The 15,025-nt window shown below is 55.2% G+C and overlaps 1 protein-coding gene across 3 annotated transcripts; it reads left to right on the top strand.

The window, feature by feature from the left end:
- The first annotated feature begins 315 nt into the window (after positions 1-315).
- RIPPLY1 (ripply transcriptional repressor 1) lies at positions 316-12,218 on the top strand. 3 transcript variants are annotated; one of them, XM_043492278.1, is made up of 6 exons: positions 316-2,556; positions 2,877-3,993; positions 6,015-6,299; positions 7,043-7,118; positions 10,811-10,881; positions 11,288-12,218. In XM_043492278.1, exons 3-6 carry the CDS (start codon positions 6,067-6,069, stop codon positions 11,541-11,543), a joined length of 636 nt encoding a protein of 211 aa, XP_043348213.1. In that variant the 5' UTR covers positions 316-2,556; positions 2,877-3,993; positions 6,015-6,066; the 3' UTR covers positions 11,544-12,218. The 3 variants fall into 3 exon arrangements, with proteins under 3 accessions (XP_043348213.1, XP_038272296.1, XP_038272295.1); XM_038416368.2 differs by having other exon boundaries at positions 316-3,993; XM_038416367.2 differs by lacking the exons at positions 316-2,556; positions 2,877-3,993 and having other exon boundaries at positions 4,336-6,299.
- Positions 12,219-15,025: the final 2,807 nt, after the last annotated feature.

Raw genomic sequence — 15,025 nt, 5'->3', positions numbered from 1 at the left:
TGCAGTTGTCAGACCCCCTCATGCGACCACGAGTTGATTTAATGAATAGTTTATAGGGTGCTTTAGAGCCCAGGTAAGGAAACAATGTCCCTGAATCAAAGAACTTGTGAACTACAACAGCCAAGTATAGACCAAGGGAGGTGGGGAAGGGCTGCAGTCGTGATGGCAAAGGGATTGAGCTGGGGCGTGCGTGTCTGGCTTGTTTGTACCGTGGCTGTTGTATAAAATACAATGTGAGCCGTGTGGAGGGGGGCAGGTAGGGGTAGAAAGCTAGCCAGTTACGTGAGGTTTGGATGGAGTGGCAGGGGAGGGGAGGTTTCCAGGTGTCATAGGGTGACTGGGCCCATGAAGAGGGAGCAGGGTCCCATGCACCGGGGCTGCCGACCTGCTGCGCCATTCGGGCTTACGGGGAGGCACTGGGGTCTTCGTAAAGAGGAAAGAAGCAGAGGGCTGCAGATGCTGGGAGGCTCCTGCGGGCTGCAGAGAGGTGAGGGCTGAGAGCCAGGTGAGTAGGAGTAGGAAAGACTGGAGCCAGGGAGGGCTATGAGTGGCTTGCCAAGGCAGGGAAGTGCTGCAGAGAGCAGATCAGGGGAGAAAAGAGAAGCCCCAGGACTGTGCATTGTTGTGTGATTTAGGCCATTAAATTAGACCCTGGGAGAAGGGGAGCTACTGGCCAAAAATAAAGGCTGTGAGGAATTAACAAGGGGTGCAAAGAAGAGACCGGATGGAGGCTGCTGCTGAGGTACACCAGGCAGAAAGGGGATGCTGTGGGGCAGGCATGCCATTCTACAGCACCCCCTTCTGGCCTGCTGTGGCTCAGCTTGTGGGTTGTCTGCCCAGGGCTAGCCTGTAGGGCCTGATTCTCCATAATGCTGGGAAGCTGTGTCCCTGGCTGACTCCAGGTGGAATTACCTAGGTGCCTAGCCCCTCTGATCATCGGAGCGTCGGGGTCGAAGCTGCTGGCCGGGAATGAGCTTGGGTTTGGTACACAGGGCACTCCAGGGGAATGGAAGGCTCTGTATTAGGAGGAGCATGTGTCCCCACACCACCAAGAGTTGGCCCAAGACAACATTGACAGGGGGCCAAGTCATCCAGCTGGGAGAAGGCGTCCATTCCTCCTGAGTAACCCTACAATAACAACTCAGGTTCCTGAACAGGATGGAGGAAAACAAGCTGAAAGGCAACAGTTGCCCATCCAGTATCAGAAACAGTGGGGAGGACAAAATGGCAGCCTGCGCCCACTGAAGTTGATGGCAGAGCACCTCATGCCGGCAGTGAGAGCAAGACTGAGTCCTGGGTGAGGATGCCGTGGCTAAAGGCTGGCTAAGGCTCCCACACAGAGTTCAGCAATGCCCAGGGTGTGCCAGCTCAGCGCTCGCTCTCTTTACTCAAGGGCAGGCCCATGTTTTCCTAACCGCCCTCTCACATCTGCGCACCTCACAACCTGTAATATATTTAGCGTCCTAACGCTCCTGGTAGGCAGGGAAGGGCTGTTATCCCTGCGTCTCCCCAGGCCTCTGGTTTGTGTGTGCTAGCGGCATTTGCACATGCAGCCTGGCTAGGCAGACCCTGAGGACTAGAGGAAGGAGCGTGAATGCACACACAAGCTGGAGTGCCCCTAAACACAGATTCTCAGCTTTGTGAACCGGAGGGGAGGGGATCCTGAAAATCTGTGCCATGGTGTCTGTCTGTCTGGTGCATGCAAATAACCCCAATGTGATTTCCCTTCCCCCCCCACTGTAACAAAGGCGAGGGGGCACTCAGGCTAGTTCCCAGAGGCTGCAGGGCTCTCTGGAGCAGGGTAGTGGGGAGGGGAGGAGGACGGGGGATCTGGACTGACTGGCTGAAATACCTCTCTCAGCAGCAGCCTTCTCCGCCCTTCCCAGGGTTTGTTATTCTAAGACTCCTGGCCCAAATGAGAAACAAATGGGGAAATGTAAGAAGCCCTGCACAGGCTGCCGTGCAGGCAAAGGCCTAACCACCGTCACAAATGGGGGGCAGAGGGAAGCCCCAGGGGTGACAAATTGTGTTTTCCAGAAGGGCCCAGCAAAGCCTGCAACGCTTGTTCCCAGAGCCGGAGCATTTGGGACAGCTGGACGCAGAAGGAAGAGGCTGGACGGGACCATTTGCTATTTTCTTTCCTTCTCCCACGCTGAAGACATCTTGAGAGAGGGGGCTGACCTGTGACCCCACTTTGCCTCCTGCCCCCATCCCCACCCTATGAGTGTTTCTAAGCTGGGTCTCACCCAATGATGAGAATAGCAAGCGGGGAAGAGGCATATCGTTGGAGTGGGTCTCCTGGGATAGGGTGGGGCATCCTACAGCATCGTGTTAGGTTGCTTTTATTTACCTCTTTGCATGCCCTGTATTCTACATCAGCCAGGGACCATGTGCTTCTTGCTGTACTGCTATGCTGAGGCTGAGGGGGATGGTTGCTGACTCTTTTCACAGTGAAAGACAGTTAATCTGGGGTTAGAATGAGGGCAGGGAATGGAGGCAAAGGAGTGGGAAGCAACTGGCAGGGAGTCCTCACCAAATCAGACCCTAAAATGGAATGTCCTTGGAATGAGGGTTATTTTCCCTGCTGTACGACACCCGGCAGCAGCTCTGCACAATGGGCCTTGTTTTGAATCAGACGCATGCTGTTTCCCTGCCTGCCTGCATCAGTTTCTGCTAGTCTCAGCCGGCAGGTGCGTGATGTGAAGTGCCCCATAGCCCAGGCTCCCAGATGGATAGCTGCATGGCTCCCCAGCCCCAGGGGGTGGGGATGGGGGAGAGGCCCAGCACAGAGGAGGTAACATTTCTGGCGTTACAGCACCTGAGCAAACACGGTTGGGAGGGGGAATAACCCCCATGACTCCCCAGAGGCCAAGCAGCACTGATCCCCTAAATGTGCCATAAAAAGACCAGAGCACAGTCCCCTCATGTTTGGAATCAAAGGGCAGTCGGAGGCATCAGAGCAGCCAGCGTGGTGGGGGAGTTGGTCAGGGCTGGAATCCCATCCATGCACGGAATCCCATCCATGCACTGAATCCCCAAGTTCTTTCCCTTGATTATTTCTGTTGAACAAGCAGTGGGAGCTGGGTCACCTCCATGGCAGGCTCCTATGCGAATGGGCAGGTGGAAGGACAGCACCAGTCCAGCAACCATGTGGGCCCAGAAAGGAGATGTCTCATGGCGGTCAAAGCCCCCACTGACTTGTAGAGTGACCTTGAACGTAGGCTCCGATCTTCAAACGTATTTAGGCACCCATTGAAATTCCCTTGACATGGGAGCTAGGTGCCTAAATACCTTTGAGGATGTGGGCCTTTCCCTCCCCATGTCTGAGCTTCCTCCACTGTAAAATGGGGCTAACAATACAGTCTAGCTAATGATTTTATACTGCTGTCCATCATCCTTGTATGTGGGCACCTTCCATATGAAATTGATAGCAACAGGGAAGTTCCTAGGGGACTTGGAATCTCTGGCCTGGCTCCTTTTGAAGTGTCCCATCTCTGCTTGGGCTACCCTTTGGTTTGTTTTATTGATCTCCCCTGTGTAAAGGGCTCGGCGAGCTGCAGCTGGCGAGTTCTCTGGTAATGGAGATACTGTTGGGGGGTAAACTTTAAATGACATGTTTTACAGAGCTGAGGAGTAGGTTGTACCAAGAAATTGAGCACCGAGTATTAACAATCAGAAACGAGTGAGCTTCTACACTGAAAGCAGGGACTGCTTCATGGCTTGAGACTCTTGTGTGATCACTGGGTGTGCTGCACATTTTATAGCTAATCAGCATGCTCAGTCCTGCAGTGCTCGGCTCAGAAATAGTCACTACAGGCATTTTCCGTAGTTGGATTGTCCATAGGATCCTTTTCCCAGCTTCTTGTTCCAGGACCAATGATAGCTTTGCCAGGAGCAGAGTTAGTGGCCAACCCTGTGGTCAGAGCCACCTGTTGAAGTAGGATCCCTGCTCTGTGACCTGGAGTGGTGGCTTCCAGATGTGCAGCCTTGGAGGTGAGTGAAAAATCAGTTGTCACAGTGAGGAAGGGCCCAGCGTAAGCCTGGACTGATACAGCTCCAAAGGGGAGACCATGCCCCCAGCCCAGCATTAAGCTGTCTCAGGGCTTGCAACGCTTAGCGATTCAAGTACTCTTAGGTGTGCCGTGTGAAAAGTCCCTCCCTGCAGGTTTTTTCCAGGCTGTACTGACTGAGCTGGGAAAATTTCCTCCAACTCCTTCCTCCCAGCCCAAAGGTAGGGGAAGGTAGGGAACTGACTCTGCAGTGACAACTCCACCTCCCGCCCTGGCTGGGCCAGCTTCCCCTTTACCCAGCCCTGGGAAATCTCGACTGCCAGGGCTGGGTAAGTGGGGGCTGTGGCCCCAGCCTGGCGGTAGAAATTTCCCACGGCTGGGTAAAGGGGAAGCTGGCCCGGCCAGGGTGGGAGGTGGAGATTTCACTGCAGAGCTAGTTTTCCGAGTAGCAACCATGTTAGTCTATATCGGCAAAAAGAAAAGGAGGACTTGTGGCACCTTAGAGACTAACACATTTATTTGAGCATAAGCTTTCGTGAGCTTCATCGGATGCATTGCAGAGTCAGTGTTAATCAGAGGCCCGTAGCAAATCCTATTAAAGCTTCATTAGGGTCCCTTCGGGGCTATCATTATCAGAGGCTCCCTCTGGTGCTGCAGATACTAGAGCAATGCCTCCCCAAGGCCAGAGGGAAGGAGTCGGGTGACGGGCAAACTGGGAAGCAGAGCGGTGTGGGGGGGCATGAGACATGGGGCCTGGTTGGTCCCAGCCTTGTGTCCTGTGCAGCATATCCCTTGTATGGAGCAGGGGAGAGATGGTGCTGTTTGGATCTGGGCTGGTTTTGCACGCCCTTTGCACTGTCAGTGAGAAGGGGCGAGGTAGGGAGGGGGGCAAGTTGCCCAGTGCTGGGAAGGCAGCTCTGGCAGGGGCTTAGTGGAGGGTGCATGGACCGTCCCCCCTGGGCGGGTGAGAGGGCTCTGCGCGGCTGGTCTGCCAGGGAAATTCCAGAGACCAGCTCCCCAGGGAGCCCCTGCTAACATCCCAGCACCTGCTGGCAATGCCTAGCTGAAAACAAGCTTATTTAGGGAGACACACAGGGCTGCCGCTAGCAGTGACATAGCCCCATGCCAGGCTGGGAGGGCAGAATGCTTGGGAAAGAGTCTGTCTTGCAGAGCCTTGGAGCTGGGAAGCGGGAGCTGGCTCCCTGAAGGTCCTGGAATACACCCAGCTAGACAAAAGCAGGGCCTGTAATCCCCAGCTGCAATGGGGCTGCCCCATTGGTCACCCCTGCTGAATTATCCATCGCTCTCTTGCCAGAGAGCACAGGCCTAGGGGGACCTGGCTGCCTTGTGCTGCCCCAAAGGCACCAGTCGCCTGTTTCTCCCGCAATCAGTGATGCAGCTCAGCCCCGGAGGAGGAGCCGAAGTGCCGCTTTCCCTTGCAGGGCTGCTCCCCGCGCGCCTACATCCCAGACAGCAAATCCTTTTGACTATGTGCGTTCCGGCCCGCACAGTGCTGCTGGGGCTGAATCTCTGGGCTGCCCTGGCGCTGTCCTGCCTACAGAGCAGTGACTTGAGAGCAGGGACTCTGAGCCCAAGGCCCGACCCTGCCCGATGGGTGTCCTTGGCAGCCGGATGGGGCCCACAATAAGAAACCCCCAATTGGTATCGAGCCAGGCCCGCTTCCCTTTTTACCCCTTTGTTACAGCCCTGAAATCTCACGCCTCTCTCTCCCCACTTACTCTGTTCCTTGTCCCCCTCCCTCGAAAGTCCCTCTCTCCTCCCTCTCTTTCCTTCTGGCCCTCTCTCTATTAGCTGGGCCATCCTGCACAGACCCATTTCCTCCCCACATTACTGCCCCCCCCCGTCCCCTCCCTTAGGGTAATGGGGACAAAGCTCCTAATCACCCTCATTAATTGTCCCCGCCCCACTCCCCCTGACCCCCTGGGGCATTTCTCACAAATGGTGTCTAACTTTTCCCTTCTGTGTTTTGTTTTTCCACTGGAGCTGACGGTGCCCCCCCAGCCTCCCGCTGAGCCGCTGTTTACTCAACTGGGACATGCTGGACACCCTGGGACCTCCTGCTCTCCCCCTTCCCCAGCCCCAGCCAGGCTGGGAGGGCTATAAAGGGCTCCTAGGACAGGACGGAGAGAGAGACCTTGTTCCTTCTTCGCCAGCTCACACCATGGACGCTTCTGTCCACGCTCCCCTCGGGCTGGCCGGCTGGCTCTGGGGCCCCCCAGCTGCCTGGGGCTGCGGGCGCCCTGTGCAGGGCCGAGAACAAGGCAGAAGGTAATGAGGATCTTGTGGCCACAGTGCCCATTGCCTGCTCTGTGGCTGGCGCAGCTGAGTCGGAGGAGACAGGGCGGGCAGAAGGGGGAGCATGGCGCTCCGTCTCACTGCTTTTGGCAAAGGGGGGGGAGTGTAATATGGAATGGGGTGCGTCTGTCTGTGATTGTTAATAAGGGCTTTGTGCTTCTCTTTCCTTCTGCCCTGGGGGCTCAGAAACAGGCCCCTAAACCCACCTCCCAGATGGGGACACCCTGAGGCCGTGTCAGAGGATCACGATGCAGGAACTTTCCTGCTGTCACTGCTAGCCCTTAACCCCTGAGCTCTACTTTTGGGGGAGGGTTAGGGTGGGGACTGCAGCGCTTTCCCCTTCCCCCCCATCCCTTGGCACTGCAAAGCATAGGGCTTCCGAGGATCATCCTGCGAAACCGCTGGCAGTCTGGGGAAAGGGTCTGCCCACAAAAACAAATCCCCCGGAGCGGGGAAGGCGGAGGGTGGGGATGGGGCTGCGTCACTATGTTTGTGTGTGGATGTGGGGGGGCTGCAGGACGGGGGATTTTAGTGCTGAGAAAACCCTTGCCCTGTGTGGGCACATGGGCACTATGGGCCTGCATTTGCCTTGGTGCTTGTGTGATGCCACGGCTCTATCAGCTGTGACGAGCTGGGGCTTCTCAGCGCGATAGCACCCTGGGCTTGCTGACCACTGACTGGCCCACTCCATCCCATCTTCTTGTCTCACTTGGCAGATTCCCACCGCTCTGGAGACCCTGGCTTCCCACTGCAAAGGACCTGTGCAGGCAGAACAGGGACCAGACCGACCCAGTGAGTTTCACCCTCCTTGATCAGAGGGTATCCAGCTCGGCCCAGCCCCAGAATCCGCCTAGTCCCTTTGGGGCTCAAGGTGGGTCAAAGGGCAGGGTTGGGTGTTGACCCTTCACCTCTGCAGACCTCTGCATCACAGCATCCACATGGTGGGGCCACTCCTAGGCTGAGCCTTGTTCCCGAAGCATTTCCCCTAGGTTCTTTTGCTGTCCCCAGCCTCTGGGGTTATTGCGTTCAGCTCTGGGCCCCACACTGCTAGTCGCTGTCCAGCAGGGACTGATCTGGGCTCCAGGGAGGTAGCCTTGGGTGACCTCCGGCTCTGGATTCTGTTTCGATTAGGCCCAGAGCTTCAGCTTGCCTGACGGGACGCATTGCAGAGGGGGAATTCAGGATGGAGCTCATGGGAAGCTGCCTGGCCGCGAAATCGGGGGGGCTGGGTGATTGGTTCCCAGGGGAGATCCATCCCTCAACACTTTTTTACAGCTAGGACTGGACAGCACCTGACAGGGCCGGATCCTGCGCTGGCCCCAGGAGCTGGACAGGCTGAGCTGCTGGGCCTTTTCTACCTCTAACCTCCGAGCTCCACTGGCTCGCTGGGCTGCACACAGGGACCGCTCGGGGGCAGGGGCAGAAAAGGACTGAGGGGGTGGGAGCCAAGCAAAGTTATTCTGAGTGCAGGGCCTGGCATCCTGACGCATGGGATCCTTTGAGTAGTCTCCATTCGCATCCTGCTGGAGGCCAGTGGACAGACCTTCCCCAGCTGGCATCCCCTGGAGGCTGGGGTTGAGGGTGGCAGACATCCCCAGCAGATGCCCCCTCGAGTCTGGTGGGCAGATCCCTCCCCACTGGTGACCCCTGGAGGGTGGCAGGCAGACCCCCCCGGCTGACACCCCCTGGAGGCTAGGGGACAGACCTCCCCAATTGGCACCCCCGGAAGCTGGGGGGCAGACGCCCCCTCGCTGGAACCTCCTGGAGGATGGCAAGAAGCCACTCTCCATGCTGGCACATCTGGAGGCTGGTGGGCAGACCCCCCCCCGCTCGTGCATCTTGCAGGCTGGCAGGCAGCCATCCCCCCATGCTGGCACCCCTGGAGGCTGGTGAGTGGACCCCCCAGGCTGGTGCCCCCTGGAGGCTGGGGGGCAGACATTCCCAGCTGGATGACTCCTACTGGCTGGCACCCAGGAGGCTGGCAGGAAAACCCCCCACCCCCCAGCTGGTGCCCCCTGGAGGCTGGGGGGCAGACCTGTCTGGAAGACAGGGCATCTTCCCCCACGCCTCCCAGCTGGCACAGTCTCTCCTTTTGAAGGCAAGCAGCTGTGAAACGAGCCCCCTCCCTGCAGTGGGTAGTGTAGGCCAGTGCCAGGCTGGCACCTCTGCTGGCAGGGCTGGCTCTCCCTGTGTAGCTGCTATGGGGGGTTAGATTTCAGAGGTCTCTGGGTGGTGGGAAAGGGATGCCTCTTCCCTGGCCAAGTGTGCTAGGCAGGGGTTTGGCATAGGGAGAGATTACAATGGATAAAGCCCTCCCGAGGGTAGAACCAGCTTCCTCCCTGGCCCTCATCTTTGCTGTGGGCACCAGGGAGTGTGTTTAGTGAGGCTGGCGTGCGGAGGAGGCCGGACCATGTCCCCTCATCTGGCTTACCCTCTCAGCGTGGGTGACAGCCGGCCGGAAGGAAAGGAAATCTGCCTTGCTGGGTGTGATTCCCCCAGGGATGGGGAGTGGCCAGCATGGCCTCCCTACTCCCTGCACTGCTCATGTGCCCTGTCCCGTTGGAGAATACCAGCAGGCAAAGGAGCCACAGATCCCAGGAGAGATGACAAAGTCCCAGAAGGGCAGCTGGCTCCTTACACCACGGCTGCCGTCCAAGCTGGGCTAGCAACAGGGCTCCCCACTCTCTGCTGGGAGCAGGCCCCACAGATTCCCACATCTCACGAGCAGGAACCTTTTCCTGCTATTCAGCCTAAACATCCCCTGTCTTCATCTCATGCCATTGCTGCTCTCCTATCCTGCCTGATCCCACAGAGAAAGCACTGACACTCCAGAACTGGGAGAGGACTCACCTCCTCTTCCGGCCTATGCAGGCTGGTCCCTGCAGTGCTGCATCAGTGCTGGGGCTGGGTCTAACACAAGAACAAGGGGACGCTGGTGGGAGGCAAATTCAGAACTGGTTCAAGGAAATACTTTCGTGCCAGGCACCACACAGTTAGCCTGCGGGACTCTCTGCCACAAAGCATCACAGAGGCCAAGAGTTTAGCAGGGCTCATAAAAGCCTGCTAACATCCTGGGGTTAGAATAGGCACCACGGAAAAATTAAATCAGCTAGAGCAAAGGGTGTGACCCCTCCGTGTTTGGGCTATGAGCCTGACTCTTACCAGTGGGGATAAGGACGCCACTCTCCCTGCGGGGAGGTTAGTCTCTCACCACCTGCTTGCAGGTTCTCCCTCTGCAGCAGCTGCTGAACATAAGAGCGGCCATACTGGGTCAGATCACAGGTCCATCTAGCCCAGTATCCTGTCCTCTGACAGTGCCAGGTGCCCCAGAGGGAATTAACAGAACAGGTAATTATCAAGTGATCCATTCTCTGTCGCCCATTCCTAGCTTCTGGCAAACAGAGGCTAGGGACACCATCCCTGCCTGTCCAATAGCCATTGATGGTCCTATCCTCCATGAATTTATCTAGTTCTTTTTTGAACCGTGTTATAGTCTTGGCCTTCACAACATCCTCTGGAAAAAGACAGTGCGTTGTGTGAAGAAATACTTCCTTTTCTTTGTTTTAAACCTGCTGCCTATTAATTTCATTTGGTGACCCCTAGTTCTTGTGTTATGAGAAGGAGTAAATAACACTTTCTTATTTACTTTCTCAATACCAGTCAAGATTTTATAGACCTCTATCATATCCCTCCTTAGTCGTCTCTTTTCCAAGCTGAAAAGTCACACTCTTATTAATCTCTCCTCATACGGAAGCTGTTCCATACCCCTGATAATTTTTGTTACCCTTTTCTGAACCTTTTACAAGTCCAATATATCTTTTTTGACATGGGGAGACCACATCTGCACACAGTATTTAAGATGTGGGTGTACCCTGGATTTATATAGAGGCAATATGATATTTTTGGTCTTATTATCTATCCCTTTCTTAATGATTACCAGCATTCTGTTTGCTTTTTTGACTGCTGACCTGTGCCAGAGACCATATGGACCTAGTCTCTGATCTAGTCTGATGAGGTGGGTGAGATCATATCTTTTATTGGCCCAACTTCTGTTGGCGAGAAATATTAAGATAATAGAAGGCATGATCTCACCCACTTTGTCTTTCTGATTTTCTGGGGCCAACCCGGATACAACAGCACTGCAAACAACAATGGCTGATCTTTGATCTAAGCTGGCGGGTCCTGTGTGCCGGAGCTGCTCCTGCTTCCCTTGACAGATGATCCCATGGCCCAAAAGATCCCACTGGCAGGCCAATCTTTCCCGCTAGTCAAATTAACTTTTCCTTTGCTCAGTTACACCCTATTTTTCCCAGCAGGAGACCCCTGGGCTCTCCCCGTATACCCGCTGCATTCCCCATCCCTGCCCCTGGAATCCCATCAGCCCCCAAAGGGATCCTAATTCGCCCACATCCCCCATGCTGGGGGGAGGTTGCAGCGTAGGTGCTGAAGGCATGCATCCAAATTCCTGTTCTGTGTTTCCCAAGGCCCGCGGCAGCGAGACGCTGGTGGATGGTGGCTCCGGCAAGGCATCGGCACTGTTCCGGCACCCTGTCAGGTACATGCACCCCACAGTGATTGCATGCAGGCTGCTTGTTTCTGTTCACTGGGGTGGGTAACTAGCGCTCATGGTGCTCACTAGAGTGGAGCGTCAGCTTCGTGCACTTGGCTCGGCCAATGCCCCACTGGCCAGCCCTGCAGTGCCCCCCTGCTTGGCCAGTTCCACCCTGCCTTTGCCCCATAGCTCTGCCGAGACCCGCAAGCCTTCCTTGCAGCCCCACTCCTGCCACTCTATCACTGGGCTCCCCACACGCAGCTGTGCTGATGCCCCTCACTTCTGACCTGCAGCCCCTTGCTAGCCCAGTGCTGGGCTCCATGAAGGATGTGCTGCCTCTTTCACACCCCCAGGCTTTCCAAAGAGGAAGCGAAGGAACCTGTATTTCTCAAGCATGTTTTCCCCACAGACTCTTCTGGCCCCGCTCTAAATCCTTCGATTACCTGTACAGTGAGGGGGAGAAGCTGCTGGAGAACTTCCCCGTGCAAGCCACCATCAGCCTCTATGAGGACTCCGACAGCGAGGAGGAGGGGGAAGGCTGGGGGGAGGAAGGGCAGGCGGAGGAGGGGGGGCAGCAGGCAGAGGAGTCTGTGTTACGGCAGGAGGCAGGCTGCCATCAGGGGCCAGCTGGGGCCAGCCAGCCAATAAAGCTCTGTCTGAAGTGACCCCCACAGTGCCCAGTGCACTTGGGCAAGACTCAGCTGTGGGGATAAATGCCACCACCTTTCCCAGTGCTGCCAGTAAAGGAGCCTGCCAGAGACTCCGCCCCAAGGTTCTGAGACCCCGGCCCTTGCCGTCCTACACCAGGGTGTGTGTGTGTGGTGATGGGGGGCCAGAGGGTTGTTTGGAAGCATTTTCAGGTCTCTCCAGCAGGGGGCACAGTTCAAACCCAGGGGCTGCAAAACTCCAAGATGGTCCTGCGGGAGGCGAGAGGCCCCCGTACCTGTTCCAGGTGAGCAGTCAGAGCTCGGGGCAGCTGGGCTAAGTGTCTGCCAGGGAGAGGACTCTCCCATTCCAGACTATGACGTCCCCTGAGCAATGCCTGCCTAGTGCTGGGGAGCGGGGCTGGGCCGAAGGCAGAGGTCAGCTTGCCTTCTGCACCAGCCCCTTTGGGAGCTGGGTGAGGGGTCTCAAAGAAGAAGCCTGGACAGACAACGCTGTGGGAGCTGGGCTCAGAGTGAGTGTTCCAGCCTGCTCGCCCTAACCCCGAGGGGGTGTCTGCCCCCACTCGGGGGTGCTGGTGCCCAGGTGGAGCTCAGCTGGGGCTCTGGGTTTTAGTCTGTATGTTCTGAGGGTTAATGTAAAGCAGGGCACTGATGAGTGAAATAAAGCATGTGATGCTCTAACATCAGGGTTCATGGCGCTCTGGAGTCCATGGCCAGGAAATCTGCCTAGCATGGGGAAGCGGGCACATGTGTGATGGGGGGAGAGGGCTGTGGGTCGGGGAGTGACCTGGTGGGGGCAGGACAGGGTCATCACTGTGCTCAACAGAAGGTGAGGAGGACGGGACGAGGGGGGGCCCCACATGGCAGAGGGAAGTGCCAGATTAGCAGATACCCCTTTGCTCCAAGGTCTGACTGCTGTCCCTGGAGCCGGGCACAAGATTATGGCATCTACAACCTGCACCTCTGTCTGCAGGGGGCAGGTGGCTGATAGCCAGTCTCTGGGCGGGGCGAGAACTATGTTGCTAGCCATGCCAGGTGCCAATCTGTGCTCTGACCTGGGGCACCCTCTCCATTAGCACTTGGGGACAGGTGTCATCAGGCAAGGACAGTGCAGCCCTAAAGGCTAATGGGGCTAGGGGAGGCTGCAGGAGGTGCCCAATGCCCTTCGCTACACTAGCCTTGCCATTCAGTCGGGCTCAGAGCAGAATCTACAGTGGCATTCAGAGACAGGAAACTCTTATTTTATGTCAAACTGCTTAAATAGCCCCATCCAGTGGCCGAATGCAGCACAGCCTAGAGCCACCGAGGGGGAACCACACCACGCAGCAGCATTCCTGCCCCTTCTTCACGACAAAACTAGATGTGACTCGCTGAACTAATAGTGTGACAGCAATCTCTAGTGGTTAAAGCTCTGCACTGGGAATCAGGAGATCCGAGTTCTAGTGACGCTGCTAGAAGAGGCTGCTGAATGGACTGAGGGGTGAGCATATTTGCCATATGAACATCCAATGCCCCCATCTCCTCAGACCCGTTCCCCACTCCCACCTGCCCCTCTTTCAGGCTGGCTCTTGTGGTGAGTGAGCCGGCTCATAGAGGGGATGAGGGTAATGTCCGCTGAGGATGCCCAACGCTAGGCCCATGCATGCATTTGCAGCAGCTTAACTAAAAGTGGCTGCAATGTGACCCCACCAGTTTGACTGGTGCAATGTCCATGTAGACAAACCCTAGGGAGGGATGCTCTTATCCCAGAGTCCAAGTGCCTTCTTCTGAGTGTGCTGAAGTCAGGAGCGAATCAGAACAGGTGAAAAGGTGTCCATCCACAGACCTACACTGAAATAACAAGAGGTGGGACTCCAAGGCAGGGTTGTAGTTTTGGTACAAGTTCAGGTGTCAGCCCTTCCCGAGTCATAGCTGCTGCCTCTGTGGACAGAAATGAGCTTTTATGGGCAGCCCTGCAGAGCCATCCTAGCTCTGAATCTGTTCTGGCTTAAGGATCATCCATGCCATTGTCAGCTACGTTCCAGCGGCAGAATCTTTAATCCTGCTGGGGATCCATGAGCCAGGAAGAACCCAGCTTGACTCTCAGATCTCCAAGCCTCTGGTTGCCAGAAGCTGGGACTGGACGACAGGGGATGGATCACTCAATAATTGCCCTGTTCTGTTCATTCCCTCTGAAGCAGCTGGCACTGGCCACTGTTGGAAGACAGGATACTGGGCTAGATGGACCATAGATCTGACCCAATATGCCCATTCTTATGTTCTTATAGGTATTATTATTGTTATAAGGGTCCCAGTTCTAAAACACAGCCTCCAAACAAAATTGTATGCTACTTGTAAACTGTAATGAAAACTCCAGGACCTCTAATTGATACCCATCCTAATTACTGTGCTGTCAGGCCTTTCTAAAATATTAGCAGCTACTGACACCTGGTGGACATTAGGCGTGTTGCACTTTACTGTAGAGTTGGAGATTATGTGAACCTCTTGAGCTATTTCTTGAGTTGGCAAAGCCCGTTCGAGACCACAGACCTTTCTTTCTGTCATTTAAGAGCATGGATCCCCTCTCAGTTTGATTCAGCTAGGAAAAATGTTGATTTCTAGCTAATAGATAGCTTATGCTCTCCATATTATGCATCAATCACCTATATCCTCAATTTAAACAGCACTTTGCTGTTCTCCTTTAAATTAATGTTTCTTAGCTACAGTTGTGTGGACCCCTCCTCCTGCACTCCCATAGTAAGGGTCTCATTTTATATGTCAAAAAGAGAATCCCTTCTCCCCACCCAAATTTCCTGCACTCTAGTCTCCAGTCCACCTAAAGTCTGAGAATCAAGCTGGGTCTTATGTGACTCCTGTGCCATGAGTGAATGGCTGTTTGTGCGGTGTTAGGAACAAAGGATGGGTAGGGTTGGCTCCTCTGAAGTACAAAAAACAGGACATCAGGGATGATTTGGAGACCAAACCCATAAACCTAGACAGCTACCAAAGTGTACTGAGATCCCTTATAGATTTTCCCAGGACAGCTACCTCAAACAAGGGATGATCCTGGGAAAACCTGGACAAGAGGCAAACCTCAGGCAACCAATGGAAGGAACCTCCTTGGTCATCAGGTCCAGTCCCATGCTATCGCAGGCAGCTCTTTCATATTATCCTGTTCATAAATATACCAAGCTCCATTTTAAAACTAGTCCTCATTGGGACGCTGTTCTGGAACTTCCCTCATGTGATGATTAGAAGCCTTCTAATTTGCAGCCTAAGTTTATCTGTGGCCAGTTTATCCCCATTCCCTCCCTGATGTTGTTGTAAGAGCCTTAGATGACAGATACTGTAGAAGTGCAGAGCATCATCAGTCATCATCATTTTAGTTATTTATACGCTGCAACATGTGGTGCTGGGATCAACTTTTGCAGCTTGGAAGTGTTTGGTCTGAGCCCTTTTCTGTTGTTGTTAGCAGCAGCACCAACAATGCTTTGGGGTCAGAG

Source organism: Dermochelys coriacea, chromosome 9 (assembly GCF_009764565.3).
Source record: "Dermochelys coriacea isolate rDerCor1 chromosome 9, rDerCor1.pri.v4, whole genome shotgun sequence".
NCBI classification, from domain to species: domain Eukaryota; kingdom Metazoa; phylum Chordata; order Testudines; family Dermochelyidae; genus Dermochelys; species Dermochelys coriacea.
This window is presented reverse-complemented; position numbering and strand designations above follow the sequence as displayed.

What these genes read in the sequence shown, in the direction of transcription:
- RIPPLY1 (XM_043492278.1), top strand. Translation starts at nt 6,067, where the DNA reads ATGCTGGACACCCTGGGACCTCCTGCTCTCCCCCTTCCCCAGCCCCAG. An exon ending in GGCCGAGAACAAGGCAGAAG is followed by an intron (nt 6,300 to 7,042) that starts GTAATGAGGATC and finishes CTCACTTGGCAG; the next exon opens with ATTCCCACCGCTCTGGAGAC. An exon ending in ACAGGGACCAGACCGACCCA is followed by an intron (nt 7,119 to 10,810) that starts GTGAGTTTCACC and finishes GTGTTTCCCAAG; the next exon opens with GCCCGCGGCAGCGAGACGCT.